Consider the following 21,108-nt stretch of genomic DNA (forward strand, 5'->3'; position numbering starts at 1 on the left):
AAAAACGAATCATAGTTTCGCCTCTTGTTCTTCTATACTCTTTGGCGGAGGGTGCAGCTGACATTCGCTCATTACTACATTGTGTCCGTTTCATTTTCTATTTCCTCTTATACGGGTAAGAACGAGGGTTGTATAATGTTTAAACAAGTTATATGTGTAATACTGTACGGAACATGCGGGTAAATGCTTATGATTGTATTTATGTAAGCGCATTTAGCAGACTGAAACCGAAAGTATGCTAGGAACGTACGCATATGCGCGTCATCCGCTTGCAGCCCAAAATTTGAGACTCGCTCGGTGCTAAAAATAAAAAAATATATAAAAAGACTCCGCTCGGTGCGCGTACAGTCAGCGTACCATAATGTTTAATTTCTGTTCTTTGTTGTTGTTTGTTCTAAACTGTGTTTGCAATGGTGGATCCGTTACTTCACCTATCCTAATGTTTTTTATGTACTGTTAATGTCACCAAATCAGTGCTGCCCTGACGGCCTGGTAGAGTAATAATTTAATAAGAAATCAATTGTAGGCCTATTGCGTATAGTGTCAAACGCGACCATCCGCGACCGCGTTTTGCCGCGGAAAGTATACTTGGAAAGCTGCGCGGAAGCGTGCGCGCTAGCCGGACGCGGAAAAAAGTTATAGATGGTGCATTAGCATCATTTTCCACGTGACCACGCAGGAACTCGCCCTGTTGAGTGGCAACTGTTCAACAATGTCTGGTTTTCATAGTGGGTGCTGCGAAAATGCCAGTAAAACTGACTATTATCAGCTTAAATTGAATTTGGTTGGACTTGATAGCAGAGGTGGACAATACTTAGTTACATTAGTTACATTTTCCAAGCATCTGTGCTTTATTAGGGTGTTTGTATTGGGAAAAAATGTACTTTACTACAGTCTAAAGCATAGGATCATACTGTGTATTCTTTAATATTGCATATTATGTAAAATGTATTTAATACCTAATTACATTAAAATTGTGTACTTTTACTTGAGTAAAAGTACGTTAATGTACTTAAATATTAAATGTAAAACAAAATGTATTATTTATTAAATGTAATGGATTAACAATTATGATAATATGCTTTGGAATGTATGTTTTCCCAAAACACGAATAAAATACAAATACTTGAAAAATATTTTTAAGTAGAAAGTAAAACCTCTGCTTGATAGTGACCCTAGCAACTTATCAACCCACCTGTGGTCTTTGGGCGTTGGAATGAATGATCAATTTACTTCTCTTTTCTGTGTTTTTTGGCAGTTTGTAAAACGATAGTTCCGAATTCTTTTTATTCTGTTACAGTCTATCGCACAATGGCTTTTCCCATTTCAATGCGTTTTCACTGTGTTTTCGCCGATGTCACACTGTTAACTCATTCTGCCACTCGGTGGGCGTAACTGCAGTCCCTCTCGCGACTGTGATGTCATGTGCATACCCTCTATACCCCGGCCTTAAACGTGAAGTGTTGAATCAGTGTAGCCTGCGTGCTGGCTGTGTAGCACATGGATGAGCACGTTGATGTTAAAGCGTGGTGTTAATAGAACATCACCATTTTCTCTGTGTGTGTAACGTTATATGTTTTATATCATAGGGATAAGGTAGAAGTGTTATTGTTGAAGTTCTAGTAATATGAAGTTATAAGGCACGGTTCTAAATGACCGCTCACCACTGTCAACGTTTTGTGTTCCTCTGATTCATGTCTTCATATCACTCCGGAAGTAGTCTATTTATTTGTCACGATGGAACTTCATTCAAAGCAGAGCTCACCAAAGACCCTGCAGTTAGATCTCTGGCGTGTGGTGTTTGCTGCTTTGACAAAACTGTCCATTTCAAATCACGCTATGCCAGTAATGTTAATATCAGATTTCTCGTCTAGCTGAAATGCTGTCTCGCGATATCAGTAAAGTTGCGTTTGTGTCAAAAAGTTTGCTTGAATTAAATTATTCTGTAATCACATATGTTAATGCATGCATCCACGCAAATCAGATCCAACGTCATCCTGACGAACACACTTCTTCTTCTTCTCTTATTTAATGGCGGACTGCAAACAACGTTTAGGTGCATGCCACCACCTACTGTACTGGAGTGTGTATATCATTTCATTTTAGATCCTACTCCACAATCCTGAGTTTTTTAAAAAGATAAATAGTGCCTTCCTAATCATTCTAATTCCCTCTCCTTCGGATCCCAGTATCCCTACCAGATTCCATTCCCGTCCTACCTCCTGAACCTTATCTTTAAAAATCTGTCTTTCCACCTCATTCAATGTACAATACAATAATACATGTTCAACATTTTCTTTAACCCCACAATTTTCACAGTTCTCACTATTCCTTTTCCCCATTAAAAATAATGTACCATTCAATAATGTGTGATCCACTCTTAATCGTGTTATTACTATTTCCTCACGCCTAGTCGTTTCCATGTGATTCTTTATACTGACACTTTTTTGTATTTTGTAATATCTTCTACCTTTCCTGTCTTCCTCCCACCATTTCTGCCATATTTCAAGGCCTTTCTTCTTAACCACAGCTTTACCTTCACCTTTTCCTAATGGAATTGTTACTGTAATTACCTCTAGTAGTGCCTCTTTAGCCAGTTTATCTGCCACCTCGTTCCTGACGAACACACGCATACATTTGCTCCTCTTAATGGTTTGCGGGTGTGCAGTAATGCTTGCGATTACAGAATAATATAATGACAAACACACAAATTTGTGGATCTGGTTTGCCTGCGTGTGTGTGTGAAACGTGTAGCTCTTGACATAATTTTAAGTCGCTAAAAAGGAAGACGGATAACTAACGTACATATAAATAATGTACCCTTATGAAAATTAACCATGGTTTTATTGTGGTAAAAGTGTAGTAACCGTGTTTTTTTGGTGTATTGATTACTATCAGCAAAACCATGATTTTACTACACGGTTTAACTATGCTTTTTGAAAACCATTGTTGTCAAAACTATGACTATTTTGTGGTTACCATGGTTTTACTACAGTAACCATGTTTTTTTGTTTTAACTGTAGTAAAACCATGGTTAATTTTCGTAAGGGCAATTCAGTCAGAACAATAAATAAATATGCAAAAGGATACAAACTATTTATTGTGCCAAAATTACAAAAAAAGAAAGACAATCGGCGTAATATATTCAAAAACAATGAAGTAATCTTGAATAATTCATAAACCATTTTATACCATGCCAGAACAGTATGTTGTTGCGATTCAATATGTAAATAACACAGAAAGCATGCAACAGAGAGCGAGAGTGATATGTATTTTATTTATATAAGGCAAACAGCAAATTTTATTATATTATGGTGTAAGCCTTTTTCATAAAAGCTATAAAAGTGTGACATAACTGCACCAAATCAACAGATGAGCACCATTAAAACCAAATACCTTCCACAGATCAATAGACAGCATTTTACATTGCGTTTACGCAAGTTATTTATAATTAACTTTATTGTAAGTGTATTAGGGTCCCTCATCAATACAAATATAAAAGCATATGATTACTTTGGTTTAACTTGTCATATTTTTACAGAATGAGCTTTATATGTATTACTGATATTTAACTGACCTTGTAAAATGGATTATAATAAATAAAATATGTGGACCTGAAAGTTAAAGGCGGAGTCCACGATGTTTGAAAGCCAATGTTGATATTTGAAATCACCTAAACAAACACGCCCCTACCCCATCAGAATCTGGACCTTCTTTTAAAAGACCCGCCCCACACATACGCAACCCGGCAAGGATGTCGGTTAGTAGACACGCTCCTTACTGCTGATTGGCTATAAGTGTGTTTTGGTAGTCGGCCCTTCTCCTTTTCCAAAGCGTTTTTCAAACATCATGGACTCCGCCTTTAAACATTAGGATCAGTTTATTGACTAACCATAGAGCCAAACTCATAGTCTAACACTTCAAACAAATTATTTTAAATTTAATATTCTCTTAGAGAAGTGTAATAAAAACAGACACTAAAAAGTAGAAATTAATATACAAGAAATAAAGGTGACAAAAAACAAAAACATCATTAGGATCAGTTTATTGATCGCATAGCTACGTTCCAAAAAACAAATTCTCAGTTTAAGTGCAAAATATTCTAAAAGGCATGTAATAAAAACGTCTAGTTTCAAATTAGATTACTTTTCCTCCAGCCTCATAAAAACGATGTGTCGATTCCACAAAATCCCTCACAGTCATCACAGGACTAAAACGTTGTCCTCTACCTCTGTAACCTGCTCCATGATTCTTGTACAAGGTGTCACACAGGAGGCATCTGGATATTGAGTAAGGAATCGTGTACAGGGTTCTGTAGTTCTCATTAAATGCTTTCCAGTTCACCAAAGTATTAAAAAACTGATCTCATTCACGAGCAACTGCATTTAGTGCAACAATGAACTGACCAATGTTATATGTTAATTGTGAAAGAAACAAACAGAGCTGCTATTTACCTAACAATGATATCAAGTAAGATGGGTAATAGGCACTAATAAAACCTACTGTCCAGTCACCGAAAAATTTGCCAGAAACACAAAAATTCCTTGCACACAATGTTGTTAAAGCAACTGCATGTAAGGGCAAGGTTGCGGTTTGCAACATCGCCATAATGAACCAAAACTTCGAGCAAGATTGCTCGAAGAACTAGCAGAGGAAGCTGTAGAAGGCCAGAGCACTACACAGTTTAGGTCCAACCCTAATCACACTTACCTACCTGTGATTTTCTAGTGATCATGAAGACCTTAATTAGCTTGCTTAAAGGAATAGTCTACTCATTTTCAATAACAAAATATGCCACTACCCCAACCAAGAGTTGCCGATACATCCATCCACCATCTGCGTGGTGCACGCAAGCGCTGGAGCGCTTAGCCCCATTCATTCAATGGCACCACCCAGAGAAAGCCAGAAGTGACCAAACACATCAACGCTCCTCCCATTTAAGACGAGCAGTTACACGAGCAAGCTTGGCGGTACAAAACAAAACACAGCGCTGTTCTAAGCGGATTCAAAAGAGGAACTATATTGTATGGCGTAATAGCACTTTTGTGAGTACTTCGACTCGGCGCAGTAACACCCTCCCTCTCCCATTATGAGAGGGAGAAGGGGAGCGGACTTTTCAGGCGAGTCGAAGTGCTCCCAAAAATGCTATTACGCCATAAAATATAGTTCCTCTTTTAAATCCGCTTAGAAAAGCGCTACGTTTTATTTTGTACCACCAAACTTGCTCGTATAACTACTCGTCTTAAATAGGAAAAACGTTGATGTGTTTGGTCGCTTCTAGCTTTGTCTCTGTTTGATACCATTGAATGAATGGGGCTGAGCTGGGTGCTGTCGAGGCGTTGCGGCGCGCTCCGGCGCTTGCGTGCGCGCGCACGGATGGTGGAGGGATGTGTCAGCGGTTCTTGGTTGAGGTAATAACATATTTTAATATTGAAAATGAGTAGACTATTCCTTTAAACTATGGTTAGTGTAGTAAAACCATAGTTTTGCTGATAGTAATCAATACACCAAAAAAAACCATGGTTACTACACTTTTACCACAATAAAACCATGGTTAATTGTCGTAAGGGGACATACCTATTCGTGTCTGCTCCCGTCATTACTGGGGTCTTAGTCCAACGTGTGCACATTTGGAGAAAGAGTAATTATTTAGCTTCCATTTCCAAATTATTAGGGATGTAACGAATCAACCGTGTGTCCCATTAAAAATGCCTGTCTGAAATCGATTCTGAATCGTAAGGCTGCGATTCTTTGTTTCATGCACAGCTCGTGCGTGTACTACTGCATTTGGTCAGAAGGAAGTCCTTATCAATCTAAAATCATTATGAGTCGGAGTCGTGTATAAAGTGCCTTTAAAAAAGCAACACTCGTTAACCAAAATCATTCATAATATTCTACATCATCATGAAAATACCTGAAACAATCTGAAGAACAGCGATATAAATATTCCTGTAGATATTTCCTGGAATAGCATTCGTAATGCTGCTACTTCTGTGGCACAAAGGGAGTTTTTGCACGGGATCGCCCCCTCGCGTTCGGATGTGCCTGGATTTCACCGTAATTCATTCAAATTCATTAATTGAGAAAACGCACATTTGCACGTTTACACCCCTACAAAGTATGCGACCTGATGGTCTAAATGTGGTGTATGAGTGTTATTCCTCGTTTGCTTGCATGCTTACTTGTTGCGAATAAATGCGTTTAAAGTATGTTTTCCCTACTTCCGGTCAAAGCCGCCATATTGTGAAATAGGCCTATAGCAAATAATGCTTCATGCAATTTTGTGACTGAAAGTTATGAACTTAGTGGGTAGCAAGCAACAAAAAAAAACTACATTAATTAAAAACGTTACACAAATTGGCAACAATTCACTTACATGCATATGCAGGCGAACTCTCGGTAGCAGACAAAGAGGTGGAAAAACACCTATTTCAGTTTGAAAACGCCCCAAATTGGGAAACGCCTCTTTTTGTTCTGCAGAGACCTCATTCTCCATTGCGTGAGGAAATCCGAAAATTGCGTCTAGGGGAATCAAACTGACAGCCGCAACAGCGGAGATTGTCACATACCTACAAAAGTGTATTGAAAAGAGCTTGCGTCTGACCTGCAGCGATATCATTCTGGCTTTGTGGGATGTCAGCCATCGAGTCCTCTGATTCTGACCTTGTTCTTTTACTACTCAGAGCCTAAAGCCAGGAGGGCATATTAAGTGTTCATTGTATTTTCATTTTAACTGAGCAGAGCTTATGGTTGCGTGTTTCACACACAAACACACACCTCTCCAGACCATGTTGAGTTGTGACTGACAGCAGCAAAAACTCAAGGGTGTATGAGTAATGTAGTCTCTGCTCTCAGTGGACGAATTAGGAAGCGGCGCTCTGAGAAGCAGCAATGCAGCCAAAGGTTTAAATAAACCTCTGATTTAAACAGATGTGCAAATGAGCGTTCCGGTACGCTAAAAGCACGTTCTGGGTGCACAGAGAAGTGGTGGTACGCTCAAGAGCTATATTTGGAAGTGGCGGTACTGAGTACCGGCGCGTACCGCCCACTTAAAGCACTGATTATTGCCATATGCAACCAAAGATTTTACTAAAAGTGTGAACCGCTTGTATAAGGAACTAAGTATTTCTGAATCTTCCTGTGTGCGAAGCTGCTAGCAGACAGAACATTTTGTCGTTATATAAACTAGTATGTGTGAGCTCTACCTAGGGGTGGGCAATACAGCCTCAAAATTATATCATGATATTTTAAGAATTTTTGCGGTAATTATATTTATGACTTTTGAATTATGGAAAAGGAAATGGATTTTTCATACACTGAGCTGTCATTGATGACAGACTACCTAATTCGAAGTGTAAATTAAAAGTAGTGACATGATGACACAGCATGAGTCAAATGTAAACTAGAGATGAAATGGCATAAAAATGTTACATCATTACTGAAAATCTGTGGTAGTGTCATAATCTTCACAGATCCCAGTAACTTAAGTTATTAGCTAACAATTTAAAATTTTGATATCAAAATAATTTTACATTTACGCCCTACTGAAAAATCCAGCTAAGACTAGCATAAGCTGGTTTTAGCTGGTCTTCCAGCTTGGTTTTAGCTGGTATTGCTGGGGTAGCAAGCTCGTCTAGCTGTGTTTTGGTCACCTTTTAAGCTGATGTAGCTGGTCAGGCTGTAAGACCAGCTGACCCACCAGCTTTGTCAGGCTAGAAGGACCAGCTTAGACCAGCTACTGCCACCTTAAACTAGCTAAAACCAGCTACCAGCTTATGCTGGTCTTTGCTGGATTTTTCAGTAGGGCGTCCACTTTTGTTCGCATAAACGTCACATAAATAACATTAACATTAATCATGGCACATTTGGGGTCGTGAGATAAATGTTAATCCAGTTCAGATAAAACACAAGTTAATAAATCAGATTTTCATAAACACAGGAGAAATCAGCAAGTCATCTGTCTGTCTGTGGTCTGTATGTTGTGAGAAATCGTGTGTACTTTAGGACCCAGTAGAGGGCAATGTGCTTGTGCCTTGCTGCAGTCACTGAAGAAACAAACAGGTAAAACGGAGCTTTAAACTCATCAGATCGAATAATTTAATGGAAAATGAATAGAAAAGATGGATCTCTCTAATTAAATATAAAGTAAACGTGCGTCAGTACAACCAGAATGTGATAATTGAATTTAATTTAAATTCAGTCAGTAAAGTAAGTTACTGTCATCACAGTGATACGAGTTGGCAGTGTTTTCCCTATATGACACAACTCCTTAACACTTCAGTTTAACAGTAACTAAAGTAATTTACACAGCGATGCTCAGTCGAGTCATTAGTTTACTTTTTGGCCGCACATCACTCGCTGCTAGTATCTCCCCCTCGCTACTCTTGCTCTCAGGTGTTGTTTTTGCTGTGCGCATTAGGGAGCGTAAATGCGACATACGTAGCGTTGCTATATCATTGAAAACATGATATGACATTTTTATCATGTAAAAATTATACCGTATAATCGTGAACGGTATGATATGGCATACCGCTAGCTCTAGCTTTGTTTCTCGCCTTAATAATAACTTTTCTAGTAATCCGCGTATCAGATGTTCATGGGAACTTTTTAGATTCAAAGGTCAATCAACATACTGTATAATGTTACCAGTCATACGCCTACTAAAATCAGTTGACTATATTCTGTTCCACTCAGAGATGTATAAATACTGTGCAGATTGTTTAATAAACCAGTATATGTTTTATATCTGCACCTTGGTGTTCGATCATTTCATATGCTCTCTGACCAGATTCCTGCGCTGTCTCGCTGCAAAATTTAATAACAGATTGTGATAACTGACATTGATAATTGATATCTTAGACCTTAAAAAACAAACCTCTAGGCTTAAGAATAATTACATTCTAACAGTGACTATACAGCAGTGCAGACAATATGTGTTCAAATACATCTGTGGATTATTCAGACTAAGAGTCTTCAAATTACTCTTTTTTTTAACTTTAGGAATGGAAGTCCAAAAAAATTCCCAAACATCTCCGTCCTCTTCAGGTAACAGCTACTACCTTTCATATTACATAGTTTACATTAAATTAATCAAGTTTAAAGGTGTCATTTACTATTTGATTTACTAAATGTTTAACACACGTTATACCCCGTCTTTATTGTAACCCCTAACCCTGCACATGAGATCTATTAATGGTGTTGGTCTAATTCTCATTTCATCTTTTCTAGAGGATTTGGCAGTAAGAGGACGGGCTGTACAGTCATCCACAGGATATGGTTGGGTAGCATCAAATGCCATTGACAATTCACCCTTAACCTGCACCCATACTGACACATCTGATAACCCCTGGTGGAGACTGGATCTTCTGGATTCTTATTACATCTCTAGAGTCGTCATCACTAACAGAAAAGACTGCGGTGCGGAGCGACTCAACGGAGCAGAAATTCGTATCGGAAACTCTTTGGAAAACAACGGCAACAATAATCCCAGGTTAAGTTATTAATGCGTTAAAAACATGTGAGAGAAAACTCGCAATTTTAGAGACGATTATAAAGTTGTTGTTTTTCTCTTAGATTTGCTGTGCTGAATGGTGTGGCAGCGGGTCAGTCTGTGTCTGTGTCCTGCCACAATACAAATGGACGATATGTGAACGTCATCATACCTGGAAGTTCAAAAATTCTTTCTCTTGCTAAAGTGGAGGTGTATCAGGCAGGTACGGTCGTTCCATTAGCATAAAGTCTGGTCAACTTTAAAGCTTATTAACTCCTAAGCCTGCACTTCCCCACATGAGATCTATTAATGGTGTTGGTCTAATTCTCATTTTATCTTTTCTAGAGGATTTGGCATTAAGAGGACGAGCTGTACAGTCATCCACAGGATATGGTTGGGAAGCATCAAATGCCATTGACAATTTACCATTCACCTGCACTCATACAGACACATCTGATAACCCCTGGTGGAGACTGGATCTTCTGGATTCTTACTACATCTCTACAGTCGTCATCACCAACAGAAAAGACTGCGGTGCGGAGCGACTCAACGGAGCAGAAATTCGTATCGGAAACTCTTTGGAAAACAACGGGAACAATAATCCCAGGTTACATTTACATTTACAATTAGTCATTTAGCAGACGCTTTTGTCCAAAGTGAATTACAAATGAGGTAAACAATGGAAGCAATTATAGCAACACAAGAACAACAATACATAAGTGCACTGGAAATAGTCTCATCAAGTTCAACACAGTATACATAGACGAGGGTTGGTTTTTTTTTTAAGAAATGTACAGATAAGGAGGAAGGAAAAATAGATAAAGATAGTAAGTCCTGTATTAGGAAGTGAGGTAATGGCGAAAGAGATGGGTTTTTAGCCGAGTCTTAAAGACGGCTACAGATTCAGCAGATCGTGTCACGACCGGCAGATCATTCAACAGTTGTGGAACTCCCTTTCCCTTTTTGAGATGGCACCACAAGCCGTCGCTCAGTGGCAGAGCAAAGCGATCAAGAGGGGCACATAAGGCTGTATAAGTAAGTGAAGGTAAGGGGGTTCTGACCCAGTGGTGGTTTTAAAGGCCAGGAGCAGAGCTTTAAATTTGATGCGAGCTGCTATAGGAAGCCTGTTTAACTTGACAAAGAGAGGAGTGAGGTGTGCCCTCTTGGGCTCATTGAAGACCACTCTTGCCGCTGCGATCTAAATCATCTGTAGGGGTTTTGTTGTGCAGGCTGGAAGCCCAGCCAGTAGCGCATTGCAGTAGTCCAGCCAGGACAGGACAAGAGCTTGGACTAGGACTTGCATAGCGTGCTCATTTAGGAAAGGTCTGATTTTCCTAATATTGTAGTAAATGAATCTACAAAAGCAAGCGGTACTAGCAACATGCTCTGTGAAGCTTAGCTGATCAACAATGACCACTCCCAGGTTTTTAGCCGTCCTGGAAGGCGAGATGGTCGAGGAACCTAGCTGAATGAAAAGGTTGTGCTGAATCTTTGGTTCAAATGATATGAAAAGCAGTTCTGTCTTCCCAAGGATAAGCTGGACAGTGTTTCCCACAGGATTTTGAGGAGACTGTGGTGGTGATGACGTCCCCCGCTAATTAGCATATATGTGACGTCATCATGTCGTGTTTGCATTTGATCTAGTGTTGGCACCTGAAATATGTTTCGCTTCTACTCTTTAATCTGTATCTGTATTTGATCTATATTATTTATCAAATTATATTTTAGGCCGTTTTAAATGGTGAAATAAAAATGTAAATGGGAATTATGAAAATTCTATTTGTGGGGGCCAGTGTTGATTCTGTGGTGGGCCACCACAAATAGATCAATGTATGGGAAACACTGCTGGAGATGTCCCCCAGGCATGCCAAGATGCGGGCAGAAACCGTGGGATCATCAGGGTGGAACGACAAGTGGAGTTGAGTGTCGTCTGCATAGCAGTGGTAGGTAAAGCCATGTTTTCGAATGACAGAGCCTAGGGATGTCATTTATATCGAAAAGAGCAGTGGTCCAAGCACAGAGCCTTGAGGCACCCCGATATCAAGATGTTGGGGTTCGAAGGGTTGACAGGATTTGTTGTTCTATAGCATAGCAGGATGGAGTGTGGGTTTCTTTAGCAGCGGGGTTATCCGAGCCTCTTTAAATGCTACAGGGAAGGTGCCAGTGGAAAGGGATGAATTGATAATGTGGGTGAGAGCAGGGATAACTGACGGAGAGATGGCCTGAAGGAGATGGGTGGGTATGGGATCTAGCGGGCAGGTTGTCGGATGGGTAGAAGCAAAGACCTTGGGAACATCTGCTTCAGATAGGAGAGGGAAAGAGGGGAGGGAGCATGTCTCAGAGATTTGAGCTTGCACAAGAAGCAGCGGTTTGGAGAACTGACTGCTGATAGTTTTCGTTTTCTTCACAAAGAAGGCAGCAAAATCATCAGCCATTAAGACGGATTAAGGTGGGGGACAGGGGGACAAAGAAGAGTAGAGAAGGTCTTGAAGAGAATGTGAGAGTCAGGTGAGTTGTTAATCTTTGAATGGTGGTATAGGGTCTTAGCAGAGGAGATATCTGTGAATAAGGAGACAAGAAGAGACTGATAGAGACAGAGGTCAAGAAGGATCTTTTGATCTGTGCCACATACTCTCTGCAGCCCTGAGTGTGGAGCGATGCTCACGGAGAACCTCAGATAGCCAAGGGGCAGGTGGTGTGGCCAGGGCTGGTCCAGATGCTAGAGGGCAAAATGTGTCTAAGCAGGATGTTAGAGTGGAACAAAGTGTGTCGATGGCTTTGTCAGTATCTAACAGAGAGAGCTGGTTGGAAGGGGGGAACATGCAAGCGACGACAGAGTATAAGCTGGAGGAAGAGAGAGTGTGCGCAGGTTGCGCCGGAACGTGACCAATGGGGGATCGTGTGCAGTGACTGGGGGAGGAAGAGTAATGAGGAAGTGATCAGATGTGTGTATTGGGGTGACCTGGGTGTGGTAAGTGGAACAGCAGCGTGTGTAGATAAGATCTAAAAGATTACCAGACCTGTGGGTTGGTGAAGTAGGGACTCACTTGAGGTCAAATGATGCAGTCAGGGTGTTGAAGTCAGCTGCCTGTGGTTTCTCATAGTGGATGTTAAAGTCACCAAGGACTACTAAAGGAGTGCCATCCTCTGGGAATGAAGACAGAGGTACATCCAACTCCTCCAAGAAGTGTCCAAGTTGACCTGTGGGGCGATAGATAACTAAAAAATTGATTTTAGTAGGGTCGATGATAGTAACAACATGCCACTCGAAAGAGCTGCTGTCACATGAGGGGGTTTGCTGTTGAAATTTCCAGTCCTTTCTAATGAGCAGACCGGTCCCTCCACCCCTTTCTGTTGTGTGAGGACTGTGGGAGAAAGTGTAGTTGTTGAAGAGGGCAGCTGGAGTGGCAGTGTCCTCTGGTTTAATCTATGTCTCAGTAAGTGCTAAAACAGACAGGCCAGAATGTGAAGCAAAAGCAGTAATGAAATCTGCTTTGTTGACAGCAGATTGGCAGTTCCATAAACCAATGGGAAAAGTCAGTGAGGGGGTTGTGGATGGAGGGAGAGTCCCCAGGTTATAACATTGCGCCCACGGCGACGTGATACAACAGATTTTCGAGTTGTAATGACAGTAGAGATTTGAAAACGCATATTAAAATTAAAAGAATAGGAAATGTGCAAGAGAGGATAAAAGAGTAATAAATAGATGAATATAAAAAGTTAGTACAAAAAGTGCAATACTCAAGTGCCCTGTCAGTGTCCCGGTAGAGTTGATGGTCTTTACACTCTTCGGTCTTCACGCAATGAGGGCTGCACGCGACCGCTGCCGCGGTGGACTAACTGCTTTAATAAGTGCTTAAATTGTGGACTGAACTCAGCAGGCCACTCCTTATAATGATCAACAACTAAGTTAATAGCTGAAACTACTGTAATACACTAACACATATGAGGACGCACCGGAACAAATGTAATTGCAGCACGTGAGACAAAGGTGAATGAGAGCGTTTCTTAGCAACGACACTGCACTAAAACTTCACAAGTCTAAAAACAAATACACTTACACGTTTCTGTAGACTCCTGTTGATGCTGTGAAAACATATGAGAGAAAACTCTCAATTTTACAGAGGATTATAAAGTTGTTGTTTTTCTCTTAGATATGCTGTGCTGAATGGTGTGGCAGCGGGTCAGTCTGTGTCTGTGTCCTGTCACAATATGAACGGACGATATGTGAACGTCATCATACCTGGAAGTTCAAAAATTCTTTCTCTTGCTAAAGTGGAGGTGTATCAGGCAGGTACGGTCGTGCCATTAGCATAAAGTCTGGTCAACTTTAAAGCTTATTAACTCCTAAGACTGCACATCCCACATGAGATCTATTAATGATGTTGGTCTAATTCTCATTTTATCTTTTCTAGAGGATTTGGCATTAAGAGGACGGGCTGTGCAGTCATCCACAGGATATGGTTGGGAAGCATCAAATGCCATTGACAATTTACCCTTCACCTGCACCCATACTGACACATCTGATAACCCCTGGTGGAGACTGGATCTTCTGGATTCTTACTACATCTCTACAGTCGTCATCACTAACAGAAAAGACTGCTGTGCGGAGCGACTCAATGGAGCAGAAATACGTATCGGAAACTCTTTGGAAAACAACGGCAACAATAATCCCAGGTGAAGTTATTGATGCTGTAAAAACATGTGAGAGAAAACTTTCTATTTTACAGAGGATTATAAAGTTGTTGTTTTTCTCTTAGATATGCTGTGCTGAATGGTGTGGCAGCGGGTCAGTCTGTGTCTGTGTCCTGTCACAATACGAACGGACGATATGTGAACGTCATCATACCTGGACATTCAAAAATTCTTTCTCTTGCTAAAGTGGCGGTGTCTCAGGCAGGTACGTTCGTTTCATTAACGTAAAGTCTGGTTAACTTTAAAGCTTATTAACTCCTAAGCCTGCACATCACCACATGAGATCTATTAATGGTGTTGGTCTAATTCTCATTTTATCTTTTCTAGAGGATTTGGCATTAAGAGGACGGGCTGTACAGTCATCCACAGGATATGGTTGGGAAGCATCAAATGCCATTGACAATTTACCATTCACCTGCACTCATACAGACACATCTGATAACCCCTGGTGGAGACTGGATCTTCTGGATTCTTACTACATCTCTACAGTCGTCATCACTAACAGAAAAGACTGCTGTGCGGAACGTCTCAACGGAGCAGAAATTCGTATCGGAAACTCTTTGGAAAACAACGGGAACAATAATCCTAGGTTACATTTACATTTAGTCATTTAGCAGATGCTTTTGTCCAAAGCGACTTAAAAATGAGGTAAACAATAGAAGCAATTATAGCAACACAAGAACAGCAATACATAAGTGCACTGGAAATAGTCTCATCAAGTTCAACACAGTATACATAGCCAAGGGTTGGTTATTATTATTTTTTTTAAGAAATGTACAGATAAAGAGAAAGAAAAAATAGAGAAAGATAGTTAGTCCTATATTAGGAAGTGAGGTAATGGCAAAAAAGATAGATTTTTAGCCGAGTCTTAATGACGGGTACAGAGTCAGCAGATCGTGTCGCGACTGGCAGATCATTCCACAGTTGTGGAACAGCTCCTGAGAAAGAACGCGCTAATGTTTTTTCCCTTTTTGAGATGCCACCGCAAGTCGTCGCTTGGTGGCAGAGAGCAGGGATCGAGAGGGCACATAAGGCTGTATAAGTAAGTAAAGGTAAGGGGTTGCTGACCCAGTGGTGGTTTTAAAGGCTAGGAGCAGAGCTTTAAATTTGATGCGAGCTGCTATAGGAAGCCTGTGTAACTTGACAAAGAGAGGAGTGACGTGCGCCCTCTTTGGCTTATTGAAGACCACTCTTACCGGTAGCGCATTGCAGTAGTCCAGCCCGGACCGGACAAAAGCTTGGACTAGGACTTGCGTAGCGTGCTCATTTAGGAAAGGTCTAATTTTCCTAATATTCTAGAGGATGAATCTACAAGAGCGAGCGCTGCTGGCAACATGCTCCATGAAGCTAAGCTGATCATCAATGACCACTCCCAGGTTTTGGCCGTCCTGGAAGGCGAGATGGTCGAGGAACCTAGCTGAATGAAAAGGATGTGCTGAATCTTTGGTTCAGATTATATGACAAACAGTTCTGTCTTTGCAAGGTTAAGCTGGAGATGGTGATCCCTTATCCAGAGTGAGATTTCCCCCAAGCATGCCGAGATGCGGGCTGAAACCGTGAGATCATCAGGGTGGTGACAAGTTGAGTGTCGTCCTCATAGCAGTGGTAGAAAAAGCCATGTTTTCGAATGACAGAGCCTAGGGATGTCATGTATATCTAAAAGAGCAGTGGTCCAAGCACAGAGCCTTGAGGCAACCCGGTATCAAGACGTTGGGGTTCGGAGATGTCACCCCCCAGGATACACAAAATGACCTGCCTGAGGGGTACGACTTGAACCATAAAAGCGCTGTGTCAGAGACAACCATAGACATGAGGGTCGACAAGAGGATGCGGTGATTAACCGTGTCAAAAGCGGCAGATAGAGGCAGTAAGATCAGCACAGATGATTTGGAGGCTGCCCTTGCCTGCCTTAGGGCTTCAATGACTGAGAGCAGTGCAGTCTCAGTGGAGTGGCCATTTTTGAAACCAGACTGATTGCTATTAAGGAGGTTATATTGTGTGAAGAAAGAGGAGAGCTGGTTGAACTCCACACGTTCAAGAGTCTTGGCAATGAAGGGAAAAAAAGAAACGGGTCTGTAGTTCTCTAGTATAGCAGGATTGAGTGTGGGTTTCTTCAGCAACGAGGTTATCCGAGCCTCTTTAAATGCTACAGGGAAGGTGCCAGTGGAAAGCGATGAATTGATAATGTGGGTGAGAGCAGGGATAACTGACAGATAGATGGCCTAAAGGAGAGGGGTGGGTACGGGATCTAGCGGGCAGGTAGTCGGATGGTTAGAAGCAAAGACCTTGGAAACATCCGCTTCAGATAGAGGAGAGAGAAGGAGGGGAGGGAGCATGTCTCAGAGGTTTGAGCATGCGCAAAAAGTGGCGGCTCAGAGAACTGACTGCTGATAGTTTTCATTTTCTTCACAAAGAAGGAAGCAAAATCATCAGCCGGTAAGTCGGATAAGGGTGGGGGGGGGCAGGGGGAAAAAGAAGAGTAGAGAAGTTCTTGAAGAGAATGTGAGAGTCAGGTGAGTTGTTAATCTTTGAATGGTGGTATAGGGTCTTAGCAGAGGAGATATCTGTGAATAAGGAGACAAAAAGAGACTGATAGAGACAGAGGTCAAGAAGGATCTTTTGATCTGTGCCACATACTCTCTGCAGCCCTGAGTGTGGAGCGATGCTCACGGAGAACCTCAGATAGCCAAGGGGCAGGTGGTGTGGCCAGGGCCGGTCCAGATGCTAGAGGGCATAATGTGTCTAAGCAGGATGTTAGAGTGGAACAAAGTGTGTTGGTGGCTTTGTCAGTATCTAACAGAGAGAGCTGGTTGGAAGGGGGGAACATGCAAGCGACCACAGAGGATAAGCGGGAGGGAGAGAGTGTGCGCAGATTGCGCCAGAACATGACCAATGGGGGATTGTGTCCAGTGACTGGGGGAGTTAGGTCGAGCTCAAGAGTAATGAGGAAGTGATCAGATGTGTGTAGTGGGGTGACCTGGGTGTGGTAAGTGGAACAGCAGCATGTGTAGATAAGGTCTAAAAGATTACCAGACCTGTGGGTTGGTGAAGTAGGGACTCGCTTGAGGTCAAATGACGCAGTCAGGGTGTTAAAGTCAGCTGCCTGTGGTTTCTCAAGGTGGATGTTGAAGTCACCAAGGACTACTAAAGGAGCGCCATCCTCTGGGAATGAAAACAGAGGTACATCCAGCTCCTCCAATAAATGTCCAGGTTGACCTGGGGGACGATAGATAACTAAAAAATGGATTTTAGTAGGGTGGATGATAGTAACAACATGTGACTCGAAAGAGCTGCTGTCACATGAGGATGTGTGCTGTTGGAATTCCAAAACTTTGGAATGAGCAGACTGGTCCCTCCACCCCTTCCTGTTGTGCGAGGACTGTGTGAGAAAATGTAGTTGTTGGAGAGGGCAGCTTAAGTGCCCTGTAGGTGTCCCTGCTCGGTGGAGTCACGCAGGTAGAGTCGATGGTCTTTACACTCTTCGATCTTCACCCGATGAGGGCTGCACACGACCGCTGCCGTGGTGGACTGACTGCTTTAATAAAGACTTCAATTGTGAACTGAACTTAGCAGGCCATGCCCGATAACAATCAACAACTAAGTTAATGGCTGAAACTATTGTAATACACTAACACACGCGAGGACGCACCGGAACAAATGTAATTGCAGCATGTGAGACAAAGGTGAATGAGAGCGTTTCTTAGCAACGACACTGCGTTCTGTAAACTCCTGTTGATGCTGTGAAAACATGTGAGAGAAAACTCTCAATTTTACAGAGGATTATAAAGTTGTTGTTTTTCTCATAGATATGCTGTGCTGAATGGTGTTGCAGCAGGTCAGTCTGTGTCTGTGTCCGGTCACAATATGAACGGGCGATATGTGAACGTCATCATACCTGGAAGTTCAAAAATTCTTTCTCTTGCTAAAGTGGAGGTATATAAGGCAGGTACGGTCGTTTCATTAGAATAAAGTCTGCTCAAATTTAAAGCTAGTTAACTCTTAAACCTGCACATCCCCACATGAGATCTATTAATGGTGTTGGTCTAATTCTCATTTTATCTTTTCTAGAGGATTTGGCATTAAGAGGACGGGCTGTACAGTCATCCACAGGATACGGTTGGGAAGCATCAAACGCCATTGACAATTTACCCTTCACATGCACCCATACTGACACATCTGATAACCCCTGGTGGAGACTGGATCTTCTGGATTCTTACTACATCTCTACAGTCGTCATCACTAACAGAAAAGACTGCGGTGCGGAGCGACTCAACGGAGCAGAAATTCGTATCGGAAACTCTTTGGAAAACAACGGAAACAATAATCCCAGGTGAAGTTATTGATGCTGTGAAAACATGTGAGAGAAAACTCTCAATTTTACAGAGGATTATAAAGTTGATGTTTTTCTCTTAGATATGCTGTGTTGAATGGTGTGGCAGCGGGTCAGTCTGTGTCTGTGTCCTGTCACAATACAAATGGACGATATGTGAACGTCATCATACCTGGACGTTCAAAAATTCTTTCTCTTGCTAAAGTGGAGGTGTATCAGGCAGGTACGATCGTTCCATTAGCATTAATTTGGTCAACTTTAAAGCTTATTATCTCCTAAGCCTGCACACCCCACATGAGATATTTTAATTGTGTTGGTCTCATTCTCATTTTATCTTTTCTAGAGGATTTGGCATTAAGAGGACGGGCTGTACAGTCATCCACAGGATATGGTTGGGAAGCATCAAATGCCATTGACAATTTACCCTTCACCTGCACCCATACAGACACATCTGATAACCCCTGGTGGAGACTGGATCTTCTGGATTCTTATTACATCTCTACAGTCGTCATCACTAATAGAAAAGACTGTTGTGCGGAGCGACTCAATGGAGCAGAAATTCGTATTGGAAACTCCTTAAAAAATAATGGCAACAATAATCCCAGGTTAAGTTATTGATGCTGTAAAAATGTGAGAGAAAACTCTCAATTTTACAAAGATTTATAAAGTTGTTGTTTTTCTCTTAGATATGCTGTGCTGAATGGTGTGGCAGCGGGTCAGTCTGTGTCTGTGTCCTGTCACAATATAAACGGACGATATGTGAACGTCATCATACCTGGACGTTCAAAAATTCTTTCTCTTGCCAAAGTGGAGGTGTATCAGGCAGGTACGGTCGTTCCATTAGCATAAAGTCTGGTCAACTTTAAAGCTTATTAACTCCTAAGCCTGCACTTCCCCACATGAGATCTATTAATGGTGTTGGTCTAATTCTCATTTTATTTTTTCTAGAGGATTTGGCATTAAGAGGACGGGCTGTACAGTCATCCACAGGATATGGTTGGGTAGCATCAAATGCCATTGACAATTTACCCTTCACCTGCACCCATACAGAAGCATCTAGTAACCCCTGGTGGAGACTGGATCTTTTGGATTCTTACTACATCTCTACAGTCGTCATCACTAACAGAAAAGACTGCTGTGCGGAGCGCCTCAACGGAGCAGAAATTCGTATTGGAAACTCTCTAAAAAACAATGGCAACAATAATCCCAGGTTAAGTTATTGATGTTGTTAAAACATGTGAGGGAAAACTCTCAATTTTACAAAGGATTATAAAGTTGTTGTTTTTTTTAGATGTGCTGTGCTGAATGGTGTTGCAGCGGGTCAGGCTGTGTCTGTGTCCTGTCACAATATGAACGGACGATATGTGAACGTCATCATACCTGGAAGTTCAAAAATTCTTTCTCTTGCTAAAGTGGAGGTGTATAAGGCAGGTACGGTCATTCTTAGTCTTGCTGAACCATTAGCTTAAAGTCTGGTCAACTTTAAAGTTTATTAAAATAGATGAGAGGAAAAAGATGAATGTCCAAAATAGTTTTGAAATCTCTTATCTCTTCTTCCGCCCAGAGCGGAAGCCCAGTCCTGCATTTATTGTCATCCGAGGAATTTGAAATTATGTCTGTGGATGTGGTGGACGCTGAGGAGCCTTCTCATTCATCCCCTGCATGCGATGATTTATTAAAGGTTGTTACTAACGCAGTGGCTTGCTTGCTGTCGAGGTCATGGTCATGGAAAGCTCCATATTCAGCCCGTGTTCATACCCCTCACGCCACCATGTATTCCAACATTGTGGGAATGGGTGAGCATGGATATTTAACGATGCCCCAGGTGGAGCATATGCTCATGAGTTATCTCTCCCTTGCCGCGGCATCATCTTTGAAGTCGCCATCGCTCCCCATTAAAATTGTCTTTAGTGGGCAAAGCCTATAAATCTGCAGGGCAGGCTGGGGCTTCTCTGCCTACTCTAGTTGTCCTGCAGGCGAACCAAGCAGAAATGCTTAAAGATTTAGATGACGAGGCGGGGGGTATGTCCGATATATTTAAAGACCTTTGTCAAGTCACTGATGTGTCACTCAGGGCGATTAAAGAGACTGCGAGAGTCGCGGAACGTCACTTATGGCTTAACCTGTCCGAGCTTAGATCCTCAGATAGAGCTTTTCTCTTAGACACACCCGTTGTGCCCTCTGGTCTCTTCGGCAATGCCGTTAATACCGTCGTCAAGAGATTCTCGAAGGCTTGTAAGCAGTCGGCGGCGTTCGAGCGCTATCTCCCCCGGAGCGCTTTAAATTCTAGGGCTGCTGGGCAGGAGCAACCCTCTACATCATATAGAGCATCTCAAAAACAGAAACGTGTCTCCTGTGGTCCCCCTCAGAGAAACTGGGGCTTGGGCAGGCGCACTCAGAAATCTTCCAAACAGAAAACAGACCTGAGGGCTGTTATTATGGCTAGGAAGGCTACGGCAAAAAAGAAATCTTGAGGGATGGAGTATCATATTAACAAGGGGAGCCCCCAGTCTTAGATGCCCTAAGGACGCCAGTACGTTAACCCCACCACAGTTCGTGTTTCAGGGCACAGCGGCTTCCCATTTTTGTGTGC

General features: G+C 41.9%; 1 protein-coding gene across 6 annotated transcripts in view; it reads left to right on the forward strand.

Annotated features, from left to right (window-relative positions):
* Positions 1-21,108, forward strand: part of LOC129454041 (uncharacterized) — a 35,808-nt gene continuing 14,700 nt past the window's right edge. For 2 of the 6 annotated variants that reach the window (XM_073859335.1, XM_073859340.1), the window contains exons 1-16: positions 1-115; positions 9,001-9,045; positions 9,229-9,490; positions 9,574-9,713; positions 9,836-10,097; positions 13,645-13,784; positions 13,906-14,167; positions 14,251-14,390; positions 14,513-14,774; positions 17,992-18,131; positions 18,254-18,515; positions 18,599-18,738; positions 18,859-19,120; positions 19,202-19,341; positions 19,464-19,725; positions 19,807-19,946. In XM_073859335.1, coding sequence (XP_073715436.1) covers positions 9,003-9,045; positions 9,229-9,490; positions 9,574-9,713; positions 9,836-10,097; positions 13,645-13,784; positions 13,906-14,167; positions 14,251-14,390; positions 14,513-14,774; positions 17,992-18,131; positions 18,254-18,515; positions 18,599-18,738; positions 18,859-19,120; positions 19,202-19,341; positions 19,464-19,725; positions 19,807-19,946 — 2,857 coding nt within the window. In that variant the 5' untranslated portion in view covers positions 1-115; positions 9,001-9,002. The remainder of the gene's footprint in view (positions 116-9,000; positions 9,046-9,228; positions 9,491-9,573; positions 9,714-9,835; positions 10,098-13,644; positions 13,785-13,905; positions 14,168-14,250; positions 14,391-14,512; positions 14,775-17,991; positions 18,132-18,253; positions 18,516-18,598; positions 18,739-18,858; positions 19,121-19,201; positions 19,342-19,463; positions 19,726-19,806; positions 19,947-21,108) is intronic. The other 4 variants (XM_073859339.1, XM_073859337.1, XM_073859338.1 and 1 more) reach the window with 4 other exon arrangements.

Source organism: Misgurnus anguillicaudatus, chromosome 21 (genome assembly GCF_027580225.2).
Source record: "Misgurnus anguillicaudatus chromosome 21, ASM2758022v2, whole genome shotgun sequence".
Taxonomy (NCBI): domain Eukaryota; kingdom Metazoa; phylum Chordata; class Actinopteri; order Cypriniformes; family Cobitidae; genus Misgurnus; species Misgurnus anguillicaudatus.